At 45.4% G+C, this 14,883-nt stretch overlaps 1 protein-coding gene across 1 annotated transcript; it reads left to right on the top strand.

Moving 5' to 3' along the window:
* Nucleotides 1-312: 312 nt before the first annotated feature.
* Nucleotides 313-7,179, top strand: LOC146691293 (uncharacterized). Its single transcript, XM_085434656.1, has one exon. It carries the CDS (start codon nucleotides 829-831, stop codon nucleotides 6,439-6,441), a length of 5,613 nt encoding a protein of 1,870 aa, XP_085290782.1. The 5' UTR covers nucleotides 313-828; the 3' UTR covers nucleotides 6,442-7,179.
* The last annotated feature ends 7,704 nt before the right edge of the window (nucleotides 7,180-14,883 follow it).

The following is a 14,883-nucleotide window of genomic DNA, read 5'->3' as shown; positions in this document are numbered from 1 at the left end:
GCTCCGCGATAGCCACCACACGAAGTAACGAGTAACGACCCTATCTAAATCCCAGTAACGACTAACGCGTTCCTGATTTTGGCATAATAACTAGTTACCGTGCTCGTTACCACAATAATAACGTAGTTACTGTAACGCGTTACTTAATAACGCGTTAGTCCCAACACTGCTAACTACCTACTGCTTCAACCACCCATTGGGTGTGTACTAATCACTCCCTATTTCTACATGTCATGCCCACAGAACATGAACTGCAATTTCCATCTTTAATGTCTAATGATGGATTTTCATGTGAACAAAAAAAATGTTGCAGGAATTGCTGTCTTGTGTGTGACTGGGTGCAGTAAGGAGTGTATGTAATGTGTGTGTGAGCATGCGCGTGAAGGAAACGCGGGGAGCGAAAGAGGAAAAAGAGAGTGAGAGAGTGTGTCATGGGTAGAGGGCGACCGGGAGCAGCGTTCTAACGGGCTACAGGCTATGCAGTGTGTTTCCAAAGTGTGCAGTACTGTTATTAAAGCCTCATCTCTTCAGTACTCTCCGGTGCCTCGGCTGATTTCTGTCTGCCTCACTACTCCACAAAAGTGAAGGGAGTTAACCCCGAAGGAGGACAAACTTCGGCCCTGGAGGAAGCATCTCCCCTCGTGTCTCCCGACCACGGTCAGGGGACTGACGGCGAGGAATGGTTAACACTGGCGACCACGAAGGGACCCTCTCACGTTGTTAAAGAAGTGGTGAGCACAGAGAAAAACCGACAGGCTAAAGCGGCTAACGATAAAGCCGAGTGACTGTAATTACAAGTGTATTAGCCCGCAGCTAAGCTAACTCGCGATGGCCGCTGCTCGCCATTCTCGTGAAAAGTACGGACTTGAGACCAATTACTCCAACCCGTTCATATCGCTGACCAGTGTCTCCGAGGGTGCCGCGAGCATTAGGGAAGCTAACAGAGACAGAGCTGTGACTAAATGTGAACATATGAACCCATTCCTGTGTGCCGAAAGTTGTGCTAACACACACGCTAATGGAGAGTGTGTATTCGCGCCGCCCGATGGTCCTGCCCGGCCGCAGTTTTCCCGCACGAATCCCTTCGTTGATGCTGAATGCCGCAGCTACGGCCGTGAGAGAAACACAGGCAGCAGCATGAACTATTATCCAGCTCCTACTCCCCAAATGAAAATCCACTATCCAGACTCAAACCCATTTTCCTCCGCTCACATGGACAGTTTTGTACACAGCACACCGGCTCAGTTTAACGCAATGTTAAATACACCCATGCAATGTATGCCTTCCAGTAGCCTTAATGAAGCCATTAGCTATGGGGAAATCACTGCACAGCATAAACCCCGCTCGAAACCAGGCAAGACCCGCTGTGTGCCCCGTCAGCCCCTATCTGACAGTGAAGAGGACGGTGACACTAGAGAGAGAGTCCCCACCCTACGTCCGGGCCAATATGACGGCACCACACCGTGGAAGGAATTTCTGCACAGGTTTGAGAGCTGCGCTGAAGCCAACTATTGGTCAGAAAAAACAATGACAACTCAGCTTAAATTCTGCCTAGTTGGAGCAGCAGGGGCCATTATCCACAGAAATCCCCGCTCATCCAAATGGGATTACCGCCACCTGGTGGACGAACTGGAAACTGCACATGGCCCTTCTTCTGACCATGCAGCTGCTGTTGCTGTAGAACTGAGGCAGCGAGTGCGTAAACCTGGTGAGGCCCTGCATGTTTTCAGAGATGACATTTATGGGAAAGTGGCTGTTGCATATGGTAATAGAGCAGAGATTGAACAAGACTCTATAGCTGTTGAAGTTTTCACCAATGGGCTGGGTGATGCAGAAATAGTACAGAAGTTGCTAGAGAGGCACCCAGCCACGCTTGCCTGCGCATACGAAATAGCCCACCGACACGAAACCACTAAAAGGGCTGCATCTTATGTAACCAGTGCCATGCAGCAAGGAGCCCGTAACGCAGCTGAACGCCGGCCCCGAGCTGCCGTCGTCAGAGAAAAAGACAGAGATGAGACTGTTGCTGAGCATGCACCTGCAGCTAGCCCCTCACCGAATCGTTTTGTCCCACACACACCCTCGACAACACCGAACAATCACAGAAATTTTAAAAGGAGTGGGGTTCGCTGCCATAACTGTCAAGGTTGGGGCCATGTCCAAAAGCAGTGCCCTTCCCCTCACAAAACCACCAAGGCCTTAACATTGAACAGTAGCCCTTGGGACAGCCCAAAACCCACTGTGCTCCACCTTAAGTGCCAAAGCCAAGAAATGAGTATCCCCATGCGCCTCTACGAAGTGGAGGTATGTGCTGTTTTGGACAGTGGAGCCCGGAGGAGCGTGCTGCCGCTGCCCTACTACAACTCCATCCACCCAGACGTGAGACCACCACTACAGCCCTCAGTTGTTGAGACCTTGCTTGGTGTGGGACCTGGGGACGTGCCGGTGCTAGGTGAAGCCCAGATACCTGTCAATATCAACAATCGACAGGTGGATGTTGATTTCTTGGTGGCAGATATAGCAGGAAATGAGGTGCTGCTTGGGCATCCCTTCCTCACTCAAGCTGAAGCACGTCTTGATTTTGGCAAACGCCGCATCATCCTTTTCGGTGAAGAGGTGCTCTACTACCAAACCGAAGCCAGTACAAAGTCACACGCAGTGAGAATAGCTAGAACTGTGGTGGTGGAACCGGGGCAAGAGTATATGGTGAAAGGCAACGTGCATCCTGGTGCAGCAGCTCGAGGTGACATGATGCTTAGTCCCACCAAAGGTTTTGTTGAGAAGCACAAAGTACTTATCGCCAGAGTCCTAGTCAACGCACAGCCTTCTAAAGCTGTCCCACTTCGCCTTTTTAACCTTGGCAATAAAGCAGTAACAATTAAGGCGGGATCCATTGCCGGGCTCCTCCAGCCAGCTGAGGCCGTGGAACCCTCCATGGTCTCCCCAGCTGCAGACTCTCTGACCAGCCCTCCTGTGGTTCCTCTGCACCTGCAGGAGCTCTATGCCCAGAGCTCCACAGACCTCAATGACTATGAACAGCTCCAACTGAAACGCTTGCTTTGCACTTATGGACATGTGTTTTCTACAGGGCCTGCTGACCTGGGCCGAACCAGCCTTGTGCAGCATGACATCATAACCCGTCCTGGTGCCCCAGTCAAACAAAATCCACGAAGAATGGCAGGGGAAAAGCAGCAAAATGCTGATCAGCAGATCTACGACAGTCTACAGAGCGGTCTCGCCCAACGCAGCTGCAGCAGCTGGGCCTCGCCCATCGTTATGGTGCGTAAGAAAGATGGGACATACCGTCTCTGCATTGACTACAGGGCTCTCAACGACCGCACCATAACAGACGCCTACCCGCTGCCCCGCATCCAGGACACGCTGGACACACTCTCAACTGCCAGATGGTTCAGCACATTAGACCTCGCATCTGGCTACTGGCAGGTTGAGCTGACGCCTAGAGCACGCAGGGCCGCCGCTTTCTGCACTAGGACAGGCCTCTTTGAGTGGAACGTCATGCCATTTGGACTATGCAATGCCCCGGCAACGTTCCAGCGGCTGATGGACCGCGTCCTGGCTGGCATGCAGTGGGAGACCTGCCTGGTCTACTTGGACGACATCATCGTGCTGGCTAAGGACGTGTCGGGGATGCTGCAACGGCTTGGCCAGGTATTCTATAGACTTCAACAAGCTAACTTGAAACTGAAACCTGCCAAATGCTGCCTCTTTCGCCGCGAAGTTGCTTATCTTGGCCATGTGGTATCCGAGCATGGTGTGGCTACCGACCCCAGCAAAGTTCAAAAGGTTCAGATGTGGCCCACACCTACGTCCATCCAGGAGGTCAGACGCTTCATCGGCCTGGCCTCATATTACCGCCGGTTTGTGAAAGATTTTGCCTCTATAGCCGAACCCCTGCACAACCTGACCAAGAAGAATGCACATTTTCAGTGGCATGCTGAGCACCAAGCAGCTTTCGACAAGCTGAAGTGTCGACTCACCTCTGCCCCTGTTCTTGGCTATCCACTTGACCATGGAGAAATGACACTAGACACTGATGCCAGCGACACTGGCATCGGCGCGGTGCTGTCACAGATGCAACAGGGCGTGGAACGTGTGCTGGCATATGGCAGTCGTAAGCTATCAAGAACTGAACAAAACTACTGCACCACACGACGTGAACTACTAGCCGTCGTGGATTTCACGTCCCACTTTCGCCAGTATCTCCTTGGACGGCCTTTCAAAGTGCGCACAGACCACAGCAGTCTACGGTGGCTAACAAAAATGAAAGAGCCAGAGGGACAATTAGCTCGATGGCTCGAGAAGCTTGCCGAGTACAACTTTGAGATCATCCACCGTCCAGGTCGAGTGCACACCAATGCTGATAGCCTCTCCAGAAGACCCTGTCGCCAGTCTTGTCCATGCAGAGTGCAGGACCCCCCCAAGCATCTCGGGGGGACCAGTCATCAGGCAGTTCAATGCGAGTTGGACTCTGACACCAGCTCCCTGTTGCTGAGTCCGGTGAGGGTGGAGGGACAACCGGCTACTACAGCGGTGTGTCTAGTGGGGGTAAGTCATAACACCACCACACCAGAAACAAAGACTTTAGACCAAACTGCTCTTACAAAGTCAGACATTTTATGTCAAAACACTTCTATCAACACAGACATCCCAGAACAGACAATTCACACTAGAACAGACATATCACACCAGAACATGTCCACTAATACACACACTGTAAAGCTGACTGAGAAAGTATATGTGGCTAAAACCCTTGATACTGCTTCTCTGTTTCATGGTTGGACCATGGGGGAGCTGAGCCAAGCCCAGGACGCTGATGCAGACATTGCACCCATACGCGCCTGGATGGAGGCCAGCAGTGAGCGCCCCCCATGGACTATTGTTTCACCATGCAGCCCAGCAACTAAGACATACTGGGCTCAATGGAAACGGCTCTACTTCAGAGATGGAGTTCTGGTCCGTCGCTTCTACTGCCTTGACGAGACCCAGTTCTATCCCCAAATCGTACTGCCACGTAAGCTACAACCAGAAGTGATGGGCCAGATGCACGAAGGGCCAGTGGGTGGACATTTTGGTGTCGAGAGGACTGTGGCCAGACTACGAACCCGATTCTATTGGTATCACATGAGGGAAGACGTCGCTCTTTGGTGCCGTACTTGTACCAGCTGTGCATCCAGGGCCCGACCCCAGAAGACACCGCAAGCTCCGATGGGAACTGTCCGGGTAGGAGCCCCAATGGAGCGCGTTGCGCTGGACATTATGGGACCACTGAATGAGACAGAGCGCAGAAACCGATATGTGCTTGTGATACAAGACTACTTTACAAAGTGGACTGAAGCCTTTCCTATCCCAGATGAACGGGCTGCAACCGTTGCCGAGGTCGTTGCGTCTGAGTGGGTGTGCCGCTACGGGATACCTCAAGCATTACACAGTGATCAGGGACGCAATTTTGAATCTGATGTGTTCCAAGGGGTGTGCAGTTTGTTTGGCATAGATAAGACTCATACAACGCCATTCCGACCCCAGTCAGATGGCCAGGTTGAACGTTTCAATGCCACTCTCCAGAAGATCCTGGCCTCCACAGCAGAGCGTTGTCATTGGGACTGGGACCTGATGATCCCGTACGCTGTTATGGCCTACAGGGCGACCAAACACAGTGCTACAGGTTTCACCCCGAACTTCATGATGTTTGGCCGAGAACTGAGTGAGCCAGTGGACCTTGTCGCAGGTCTACCTCCTGATCCAGGCAACCAACCCTCAGTTCCAGAGTATGTGCAGCAAATGCGTGAGCGGCTGGAGCTGGCCCACCTCATCGCCAGGGAAGCCCTGGGTGAGTCAGTCAAGCGCGCAAAAAGGCAATATGACAAGAACTGTTGCCACACACAGTATAAGACTGGAGATCCTGTGTGGTATCTCATCAAAGGAACACGTCACGTCAAGAACAAGGTCAGAAAGTTCCTCCCATCGTATGAAGGACCATTCTTTGTCCTGGGACAATTGGATGACCTAGTTTATCGGATCCAGAAGAACCCAAGGTCTAAAGTGAAAGTTGTCCACCATGACCAGCTAAAGCATTATCGCTGCCGCGAGCCACTGGACAATACCTGGGTCCTTGATCAGGCTCATCAGTGGTCCCCTACAGAGGTCCCACCACCAGCTTTAGAAGATGACTCAGCAGACCGTGATCTGGGTCTGCACAGTCTGTTCTCTACTGCAACTGGCAATGGCCCCAGCTCCTCTCAGCCTTCTGTCTCAGTTGCAGCTGATCCCGCTCTGGTTGTGGTTGTCCCATCGTCCCCTTCCCATGTAGACCATGAGAATGGTGGGGGTGTGGTGGGTGAGCCAGACCACCTGGGCCAGCAGTTTCAGCGACCAACTCGTCGGCGCAGAGCTCCAGACCGGTATGGAGTGTGGATCACTTAACTTGGTTTACCTACCATGGACAGTTCCAAGTAGGACTGAAGATTCGGTTCAAGTTTAAATCGTTTCAGCCTCCTATACTGTTAACTCTTTTAAACCATTGTAGCTATTTTTTTTTTTCATTGTTCCAGTGTTTACATTTTTTTTAAAAAAGTATCTGAAGGACCTACGGGGTTATCTACATGCACTTATCCATTTGTATTTGTGCCTTCCTAGATGCTAGGATAAGTTGGTTATTCCCGGTCGCCATGTAATAGTTACAATTGTGTAATTTCTTTTCTACTTAACAGCACTTGAAATGCTTTATTTTGCACATGTATGTACACCTTACTTGAGCCAACCTCTTTGTCACTGAAGTGCACTCGTTGATACTATACCTCACCTTATATGCGGTAATGGCTAACACTTTTATCTCCTGTGGGCTCCAAGTGGTAAAGGGGATTGTGTACCAGTTTTATGCATTACAATGCTGGAGTGGAATTATTGTTTAATTGCCATCCAGAGTGGGGGTAGTGTTGCAGGAATTGCTGTCTTGTGTGTGACTGGGTGCAGTAAGGAGTGTATGTAATGTGTGTGTGAGCATGCGCGTGAAGGAAACGCGGGGAGCGAAAGAGGAAAAAGAGAGTGAGAGAGTGTGTCATGGGTAGAGGGCGACCGGGAGCAGCGTTCTAACGGGCTACAGGCTATGCAGTGTGTTTCCAAAGTGTGCAGTACTGTTATTAAAGCCTCATCTCTTCAGTACTCTCCGGTGCCTCGGCTGATTTCTGTCTGCCTCACTACTCCACAAAAGTGAAGGGAGTTAACCCCGAAGGAGGACAAACTTCGGCCCTGGAGGAAGCATCTCCCCTCGTGTCTCCCGACCACGGTCAGGGGACTGACGGCGAGGAATGGTTAACAAAAAATAATCTTGAGTGTGCAGTATGTTATTTACAATATTTTACAAATCAGATTTCAGCTACAAAAAAGCCTAAATTTGTGGCCTTACAGTATAAAAAAGAGGAGTCAAGTAGGATTCATGCAGATCGTGGCTCAAGAGTTGGCAGTTTGTCTTGTAATCGGAAGGTTGCTGGTTTGAGCCCCGGCTCGGACAGTCTTGGTCGTTGTGTCCTTGGGCAAGACACTTCACCTACCGCCTACTGGTGTTGGCCAGAGGGGCCGATGGCGTGAAATGGCAGCCTCGCTTCTGTCAGTCTGCCCCAGGGCAGCTGTGGCTACAACTGTAGCTGCCTCCACCAGTGAGTGAATGAATAGTGGAATTGTAAAGCGCTTTGAGGGTCTAGAAAAGTGCTATATAAATGCAATCCACTATTATTATATGATCTGTCCCTGGGTCCACTCTGGACCAAAGTTTAGTATAACAAGTTTATTTTACTATTTTTATTAAGACTAAATATTAATGACTTTCACATTTTTCCTGATTGACACAACTCTCCTTTAATGCATTTAAAATTATGCAGCCGCAACTTTAGAAAGTGGCAGCCAGCCTCACTGGTCAAAAATAATAATAACAGCTTTGAACAAGTGTAAAGGAACTCCCAAAGCAATGTGCGGATTATTGTCTGGTGTGTTTACCGTGTAATTCAGGGAGTTATTTTGCGGTATGGAAATAGATACAGCCTTTGTTCACATCACTTGAAATGTCTGTCAAAGTCACAGATTTTTTAAAAGCTGTCTTGCTGAGTTACTTAGATAGCTACACCTTTATGAGTGATCAAAGAGCTTCTAAATCTCCCAGTTCCCCGAGCTGCCTCAGTCACTCTTTTACTGGAGCCATTCTTTTTTGTTTTTCTTTGAGCTTTTGTCATTGCCACTTCTGGCTCCCCAAGGTTACAGCCTTTTCAGTCTCACTGTAACCCCCACTGGCATGCTGTATAAAAATACAAACAAAAGAAAGCAACGGCATTGAAAGCATTCAAACGTATTTCTGTTTCACACGTTTAACTTTGACGTGTTTGTTATGAGTATAAAGCTGACTTTATCTCCTACTGAGAGCATGATGCAAATAATGGTTATTAGTGCCAGACGAATGTGTAGGTTTTCACCCAGCAAACACGTGTATGTGGGCCCCACATGGGTTTTATTTGGGCTATGGGGGTTCCAAGTGACCATGGGCTTACAATGGACATCCAATCTGCGACCCACTTGGGTTAGCCATCACATCTCATGCCATGAGTTTCTGGAGTTGCTGTTTTGTTTCTCCCATGTAGAAACATCTCACTGCACAGCATTCACTGTGTTGTTAGGGTTGTGTTTGGGAGTTTTGCCCCTGTGATGAACTAGATTTTGTCAAAGGGTGTTGCTGGGTCTGAAGTGCACTGGGAATGTCTTTCTTGATTTTCTCTGACAAACCTGCAACATAAGATTCCAATATTCTTTCCCGTAGTTCTTCAGTGATTTGGTGAAGGGACAACTGAGATAACAAAATGTTTTAAGAGATTTTTTTATGTGTGTGCTCCTTTTTCTTTCTCTTCTTCCTTAGAGGGAACGTTTTTCTGTTTGGTGTTGTATAAGAGCAGAGTGGTGAGAGTAAGTACTAGTAGTAGTCTCTGTTTGTGGGTTTTCATCTTAAGACAGTGTAAGTTTCAGACCTTATTGGGGAAGTCAGTGGATTTTCCACTCTGCCATCGAATATTTCAGTTGTATGGAATGCACATCCACTGTTGTAGAAAGTATTATTTAAAGGAACTGAGACGTCATTAATGCTGCCAGAGTGGGTTCTAATACTGGAAAGTTTGTTCTACTAGCTGACGCTTCACTATGGAGAAGAGCCAGCAGAGAGGAGCAACCACAGGTGCTTAGTGAGTGCATTTGTTGCATTAAAGTTTGACTATAGATTATAGTTAGGGAGAAATAACCCTGGATTGCAGCATCAAATGTGAACATCAAGAGGAAGATGTTGCTGCAAATCAAGTTTAAACAGAGCGTGACACTGAGAAACGGGTTGCTGGGATGTTGGCACTGATGTTTTGTATTGTTGTCAGATTGTTGCGTTAAAGGGGGCTGTGCTGGAATTTAAGCAGTCCATGAATCGCAACAAAGACAATCTACATACAAGCTGCTGCTCTCACTATTTAAAGTGGGATTGATTTCGAGCTCAGAGATCTCGAATGTGCACGGCTGGTTGAGGCAGACAGGGCCTTGCACATTCATCTGGGAGGTGAATCCTGCCTAAGCCCAAAGCATTCCTCACCTTGGAGGTTAATATAAAGTCATACAAGTTTTGGGTAGTAAAGACATAGTTTTGAGCTTCCTTCATGCAGTTTACCACCTGAGATCAAATTTCAATACTTTTGTCCTATCAGATGCTATTTGCTTACTAAAAGAGGCTCGTTTCTCCAGTGATATTGGTGTTGTTGTCAGTATCCTTTGAGAGCTCAATAAAAGAGCACAGCTTCTTTTACAAGTGTGTAACTTTGCTGTTTTGTCGCAGTGGCTCATTTGTACAAAAGCTGTATTTTTGATGGTTACATCATAGATGAGAATGCTCTGTCACCCCTAAGTCAGTCTTTTATAATGTGCAGAGTTAATATTATGAATGTTTCTTTGCACATTGTTTTTAAACCTAACCAAATAGTTTTCAGTACAGAAACCTAACCAGTGAGTAAAACTCATGTGTGAATGAAACCAAAACAAATCAGCAAATAGAAAAAAAGTGAAACGGATAAATGCCCCTCTGCCACCACTCCAAACTCCTAATGTTGACTTTGTGGGTTTCAAAATGGGGCAGTTATCTATGGGGGTGAAGAGGACATCATATACATATCTGCAGCGGGTGGCACCTGACAAGATGACATAAAATTGTGCAAGAGAAAATAAGAAAAAAACAGTTATGTGCTGTTCCCCCAATTGGAGGGAAATTAGACTTTTAAACCACATCATTGAGATTTATGAAAGGTAAAAGCAGAAGTCTTTGATTACTGAGGCTTTCTAATAATCCATTTATATTCCATCTCACCTACGAGAATTTTGAGTTTCTGAAGAACCTGACCTGACAATACTGGGAACAGCACACAGAGGACTTCCAGGTAGATACTGGGTAAACATGCAAACCCTCCAGAATGACACAGCTTGATTAAAGCCTGTGCCTTCTTTACAAAAGACATTTTAAATTCAACAGTGTCAGTGTGTCAGACCCCTCAGTATGTAGACTGCTTAGTTTCATACAAATTGCAGAAATTTTAACATTCTGGTCTTGAAATGTGTTACCACAGAAAAGCATGAATGCCTTCATTCCTTAGTCTTTTTTAATTAATTTGTAGCTCATAAGATAGATTCTGAAATTTCTTTTGATGAATGCTTTTTTTTAAACTCAAGTTTCTTTTTGAATGTGTGAGATTATGCAAAGATCATAGTTCCCTTTCAATTGGCAGCTACAATATATTGTTTTGAAAGGTAAGAGTAGGAGTCCTGGAGCCACTGGTAATATGCTAGTTTGGTTATAAACCTGCATCCTATTTGTAAAAGTATGGATAATAACTGTTGATAACCTGGATTCAAATATCCTGCTGCCATTACTGAGAAATGCAAATAACGGCTTTTGGCATCTTTGCTTATGATATTAGAAGTTGAGTGATTCTTTTAACGTGTGGTAAAGCTCTCTTTAGGCAGCTGGGAAGTTGTTGGTAGAAAAAGTCAAGTCTTTACTAACTGCTTAGTTTAGTTTAGGAAAACAGAAGGTTAAAATATGACCCTTCAAAACATTTAAAATGATGTTTGCCCAGTGCATTCACATGGGAAACTTATTCGTCTTCTTATAGCTTTTAAAGCTATTTGAAGAATCATGAAACTGAATGCTGCACAGTATGAAGCCGCTGAACTAATTAAGTAAACGAATTCACTAATCTGTATCAGTCAAAAGACGTTTTAAGACTGGTTAAAAGTTGGACTGATTAGAAGAGAAAAAGATTTCCCCCCTTTCCCTCCTTTTATTCTTCTCTTATCTCCTCTTCTCTATTAGTCAGCACTGTATGGGGCAGTGTCTCACTAGGAGGAAAAATCATTACCTCTCACTTTGAATCTCCCACTCCCCTCTTTGTGCCGCACACATACGGTTTAGTGCTGCCTTACTGAGCCCTGGATGCTATTCTAGTCCATGTACTGTAAGCAAAAGCTCCCCGCGGTGCATTCAATCTCTCATTCATCGTGCTTAGCTCAAACAATACCCTTTCATACTTTTTCATGGAAGAAGTTCCTGCAAAGCCAGAGCTGGGTTGCAAATGATGGGCATGTAAGAGAGACACAGAGAAGGAGAGGTAAAGAAAGATGATTGATTGCACGAGTATTACAGAGTATGTGTAGAATGCCACCCTCTGTGATTTTGATCTGCTCCAAGTTGGAAGTGAATCCTACGTGCCTCCTGGAGTTAACAGGCATATTTGCCTTTGTTGCACCAATGAAAAAGTGACGCAATGATGGGAGAGACTAGCATAAGTCTGACAAAGGAACACATAGTACTTTTAGAGTAACAAGTCTTTTTAAATCACTGAAGTTTTTAGATTTTCAGTCGACAGCAGGATTTTGAAAATGTGTCAAAGAGGTTCCAAATGTCAGCATGTGCCGGCATTTAAGTGTGTATCGCTTTATGCAATAAAAGGCGCTTTCTGTGCTTGTAACTAGGCATTTTTGTCTTCACTGTGCAGCGTATTTATCTTAATAACAACTGGAGCACAGTACTATCACACTGTAACACAGAGTGTGGCTCTTACGACATTAGGATAATCAGCAAATCTTTCATTGTGTAATACAACAGTAACAAAGAATGCCTGTAGATGACCAGGTTTCTAACAGGAGCACGATGGCAGGTTAAGTATCAGTTTAAAGGCATTATGCACATGCAGACCTTTTTCTGTTGTCTTACATGATCAAATTATTGTTTTAGCTTTTATTATCTTTAATGCCAGGATAAACACATTTTTACAGCACAAGCTAACAGGAGGTTGAAATGAATCCTCTCCTCTTGTCTCCTGCAGGGGGTGCCGTGGCTCTGCTCTTTTTGCCATCGTCTCTTCTGTCAATTGCACACACATTGTACTGTAGCTCAGTGAATTGCTATGCACTGCTGTGACTCAAATGATGCAACAAATTTTTGTTACATAAAAGCAGTTTTTCAAGCTTCTGAAAAACAATATTCTTAGGAAAATCTGAATTGGGGGGGGGCGCACATACCGCCTAGCAGGTTGTTTGGGCACTTTTCACTTAAACTATACAATGTACTAAAATGTCAAAATGGTGTTTGTAAATAGGTGTTAGATAATAATATGCTACAGAAATAGAAAATCTGTTCTTTGAAGTCTTGTAGGGAAGCTGTTGAATTGCTTCCACATTTGATATTTAAGGGGATTCCAGCATTTCTGTGCACAAAGCTCCTATTTCACTGAGCTGTATGCTGCATTTTAACACTGCTTCGGTGTTTCTGTGGAGAGAAGCGATGTTTGGAATAAGTGTAGTTTTGTTATCTCTAGCAATAGACAACTAGGAAGCAAATTGAGTGATAAGAACCTGCCACAAGTGAGACATGAGCTTTTTTCCCTGTATAGTTTTGTTCCATTCATATTTACCAAAATCAATAGCAGCTATAGCCCCTTCGGCACTAATGAAGGATAGATGTAGGTGGGCAGATTTATCACAGCTTCTATTATAGATGTCCTATTTGTAAAGAGAGAAGAATCCAGCTCTGTGATAGCTATTCAGATATTCCTTTTCTGTGTACGCCTCAGATATGACATTTGATTGTGTATTCAAAGGTTAACCCTGATACTGTGAAGGAAACAAAAACAGAATACATGATTGCATGTGTTTATAGTCTGGCATAGTTTCAATATGATACAAGTCAAGCTCTTGATAACACAGTCACTCTGATCTCAGTGTCAGAAATACTCCATAAAGAATTTAACAAGGTGTGAACTTGGAAGGCTCCTGGGCTGATGCAGGGACAACTGCGCTGTGCAAGTGCACTGCAAGTGCAATCAGAAGATTGCATGTAGATGTACAAAAAGATATATCCACATGTACTAAAACAAGAGTATGCAGAACATGAATCCTCACAGCTCTGCAGAAGAGCACAGAACACAAGACGTCACAAGATGAGCAAATGTCCAAATGTCATTTATTTCTTCGGGTTCTGTATTCCAAAAAATGTTTCTGGGAATCAAATAGAGGCAGCGTATTTGTATTCTTAGACTGACGAGGCCGACAAGTATCAAGCCAGGACTTCACCGCTGCCCCAAACACACGCACACCTTTTTACTAATGCATATCCATTTGTCTGCGTAAACGCAAGGTGAGCAGTGCAACTGGAACTCAAAGTGCTTTGTTGTGCTGAGGGACTCTTAGTATCCACCCAGCAGGACATCCATATTTCCCTTTAAGGGCCCCAACTGAATTAGTCTTTCATTCTATTTCTATGCCCTCTTCCAGTATGTTCCCTTTTTCCCCTTTGAGAATTCAAGACTAAACAAAGTGCTCTGTGGCAGACCAACCAAAGGGCAATGTGCAATACTGTGTTGTAAACCCTGACATTAGTCGAACCGTGACACCAAAGTATCGAACCGAACCGAACCGTGAATTTTGTGTATCGTTGCACCCCTAATATATATATATATATATATATATATATATATATATATATATATATATATATATATATATATTAGTTTTGTTTTAAAGGCTTAAAGTTGTGCCCCCCACTGCTCATCTGTGAACAATTTAGAATCACTAATTAACTGAACTCTACTAACTGCATGTCTTTGGACTGTGTGAGGAAGCAAACATCCACACACAGGTCCTGGCCAGCTGGTGCAGCTGGTGGATTCAAACCCAGCCACTATTACATTATATTAAAAAAATAATAGGGTACAAATAGCCACCCTTACATGAGATGCTGAAACAAAGTATGGAAAGGGAAGTACTGAATCGAATAACATTAACCTCCTTGGTATATGGCTGGTTGATTTCCTACAAAGGCAGCTGAGCCCAGCTGGTCCTCAGAGAGCTTTCCCATTTCCACAAAGAAAGGAGCAGCTCATCTTAAGTGAGAGGAAGCTGGCTTTGCAGGCCACACTGCAAGAGCACCCCCAACCAGAAATGTAAAACCTATTGTCTGTTAAGAACAAGCTGTCCGAGAAAGCAATGCTTGGATGAGGCAAACTCGACTGTGCAACAAGCGTTTTTCTTTAAAGACCAGGGACTTGGTGTCCCTTATCAGGAGAACTTATATATCTGAGATTTGTGTAGTGACAGTAGCGATAATCTGAGGCAGATGCAGAGAAAATTTAAAAATTATTTAAAATTATTAAAAGTTTAATGTTCTTTCTCTGTGAACATAAACTGAAACTCTTTAGTTACATGCATGTATCACTTGGTTTCCTGTATGTCTCTGCATTAGTAGTGCTTGGTGGGTTTGTTTTTAGGTTTTCATGTGATGAACAAATGAGTGTGCTTAGAAGA

This window comes from Copadichromis virginalis, linkage group LG16 (genome assembly GCF_057382275.1).
Source record: "Copadichromis virginalis isolate Kocher_CV1m ecotype Utaka linkage group LG16, C_Virginalis_male_GT1.1, whole genome shotgun sequence".
Lineage (NCBI taxonomy): Eukaryota > Metazoa > Chordata > Actinopteri > Cichliformes > Cichlidae > Copadichromis > Copadichromis virginalis.
This window is presented reverse-complemented; position numbering and strand designations above follow the sequence as displayed.

Bases quoted from the DNA above. Each gene is read 5' to 3' on its own strand.
- LOC146691293 (XM_085434656.1), top strand. From the start codon at position 829: ATGGCCGCTGCTCGCCATTCTCGTGAAAAGTACGGACTTGAGACCAAT.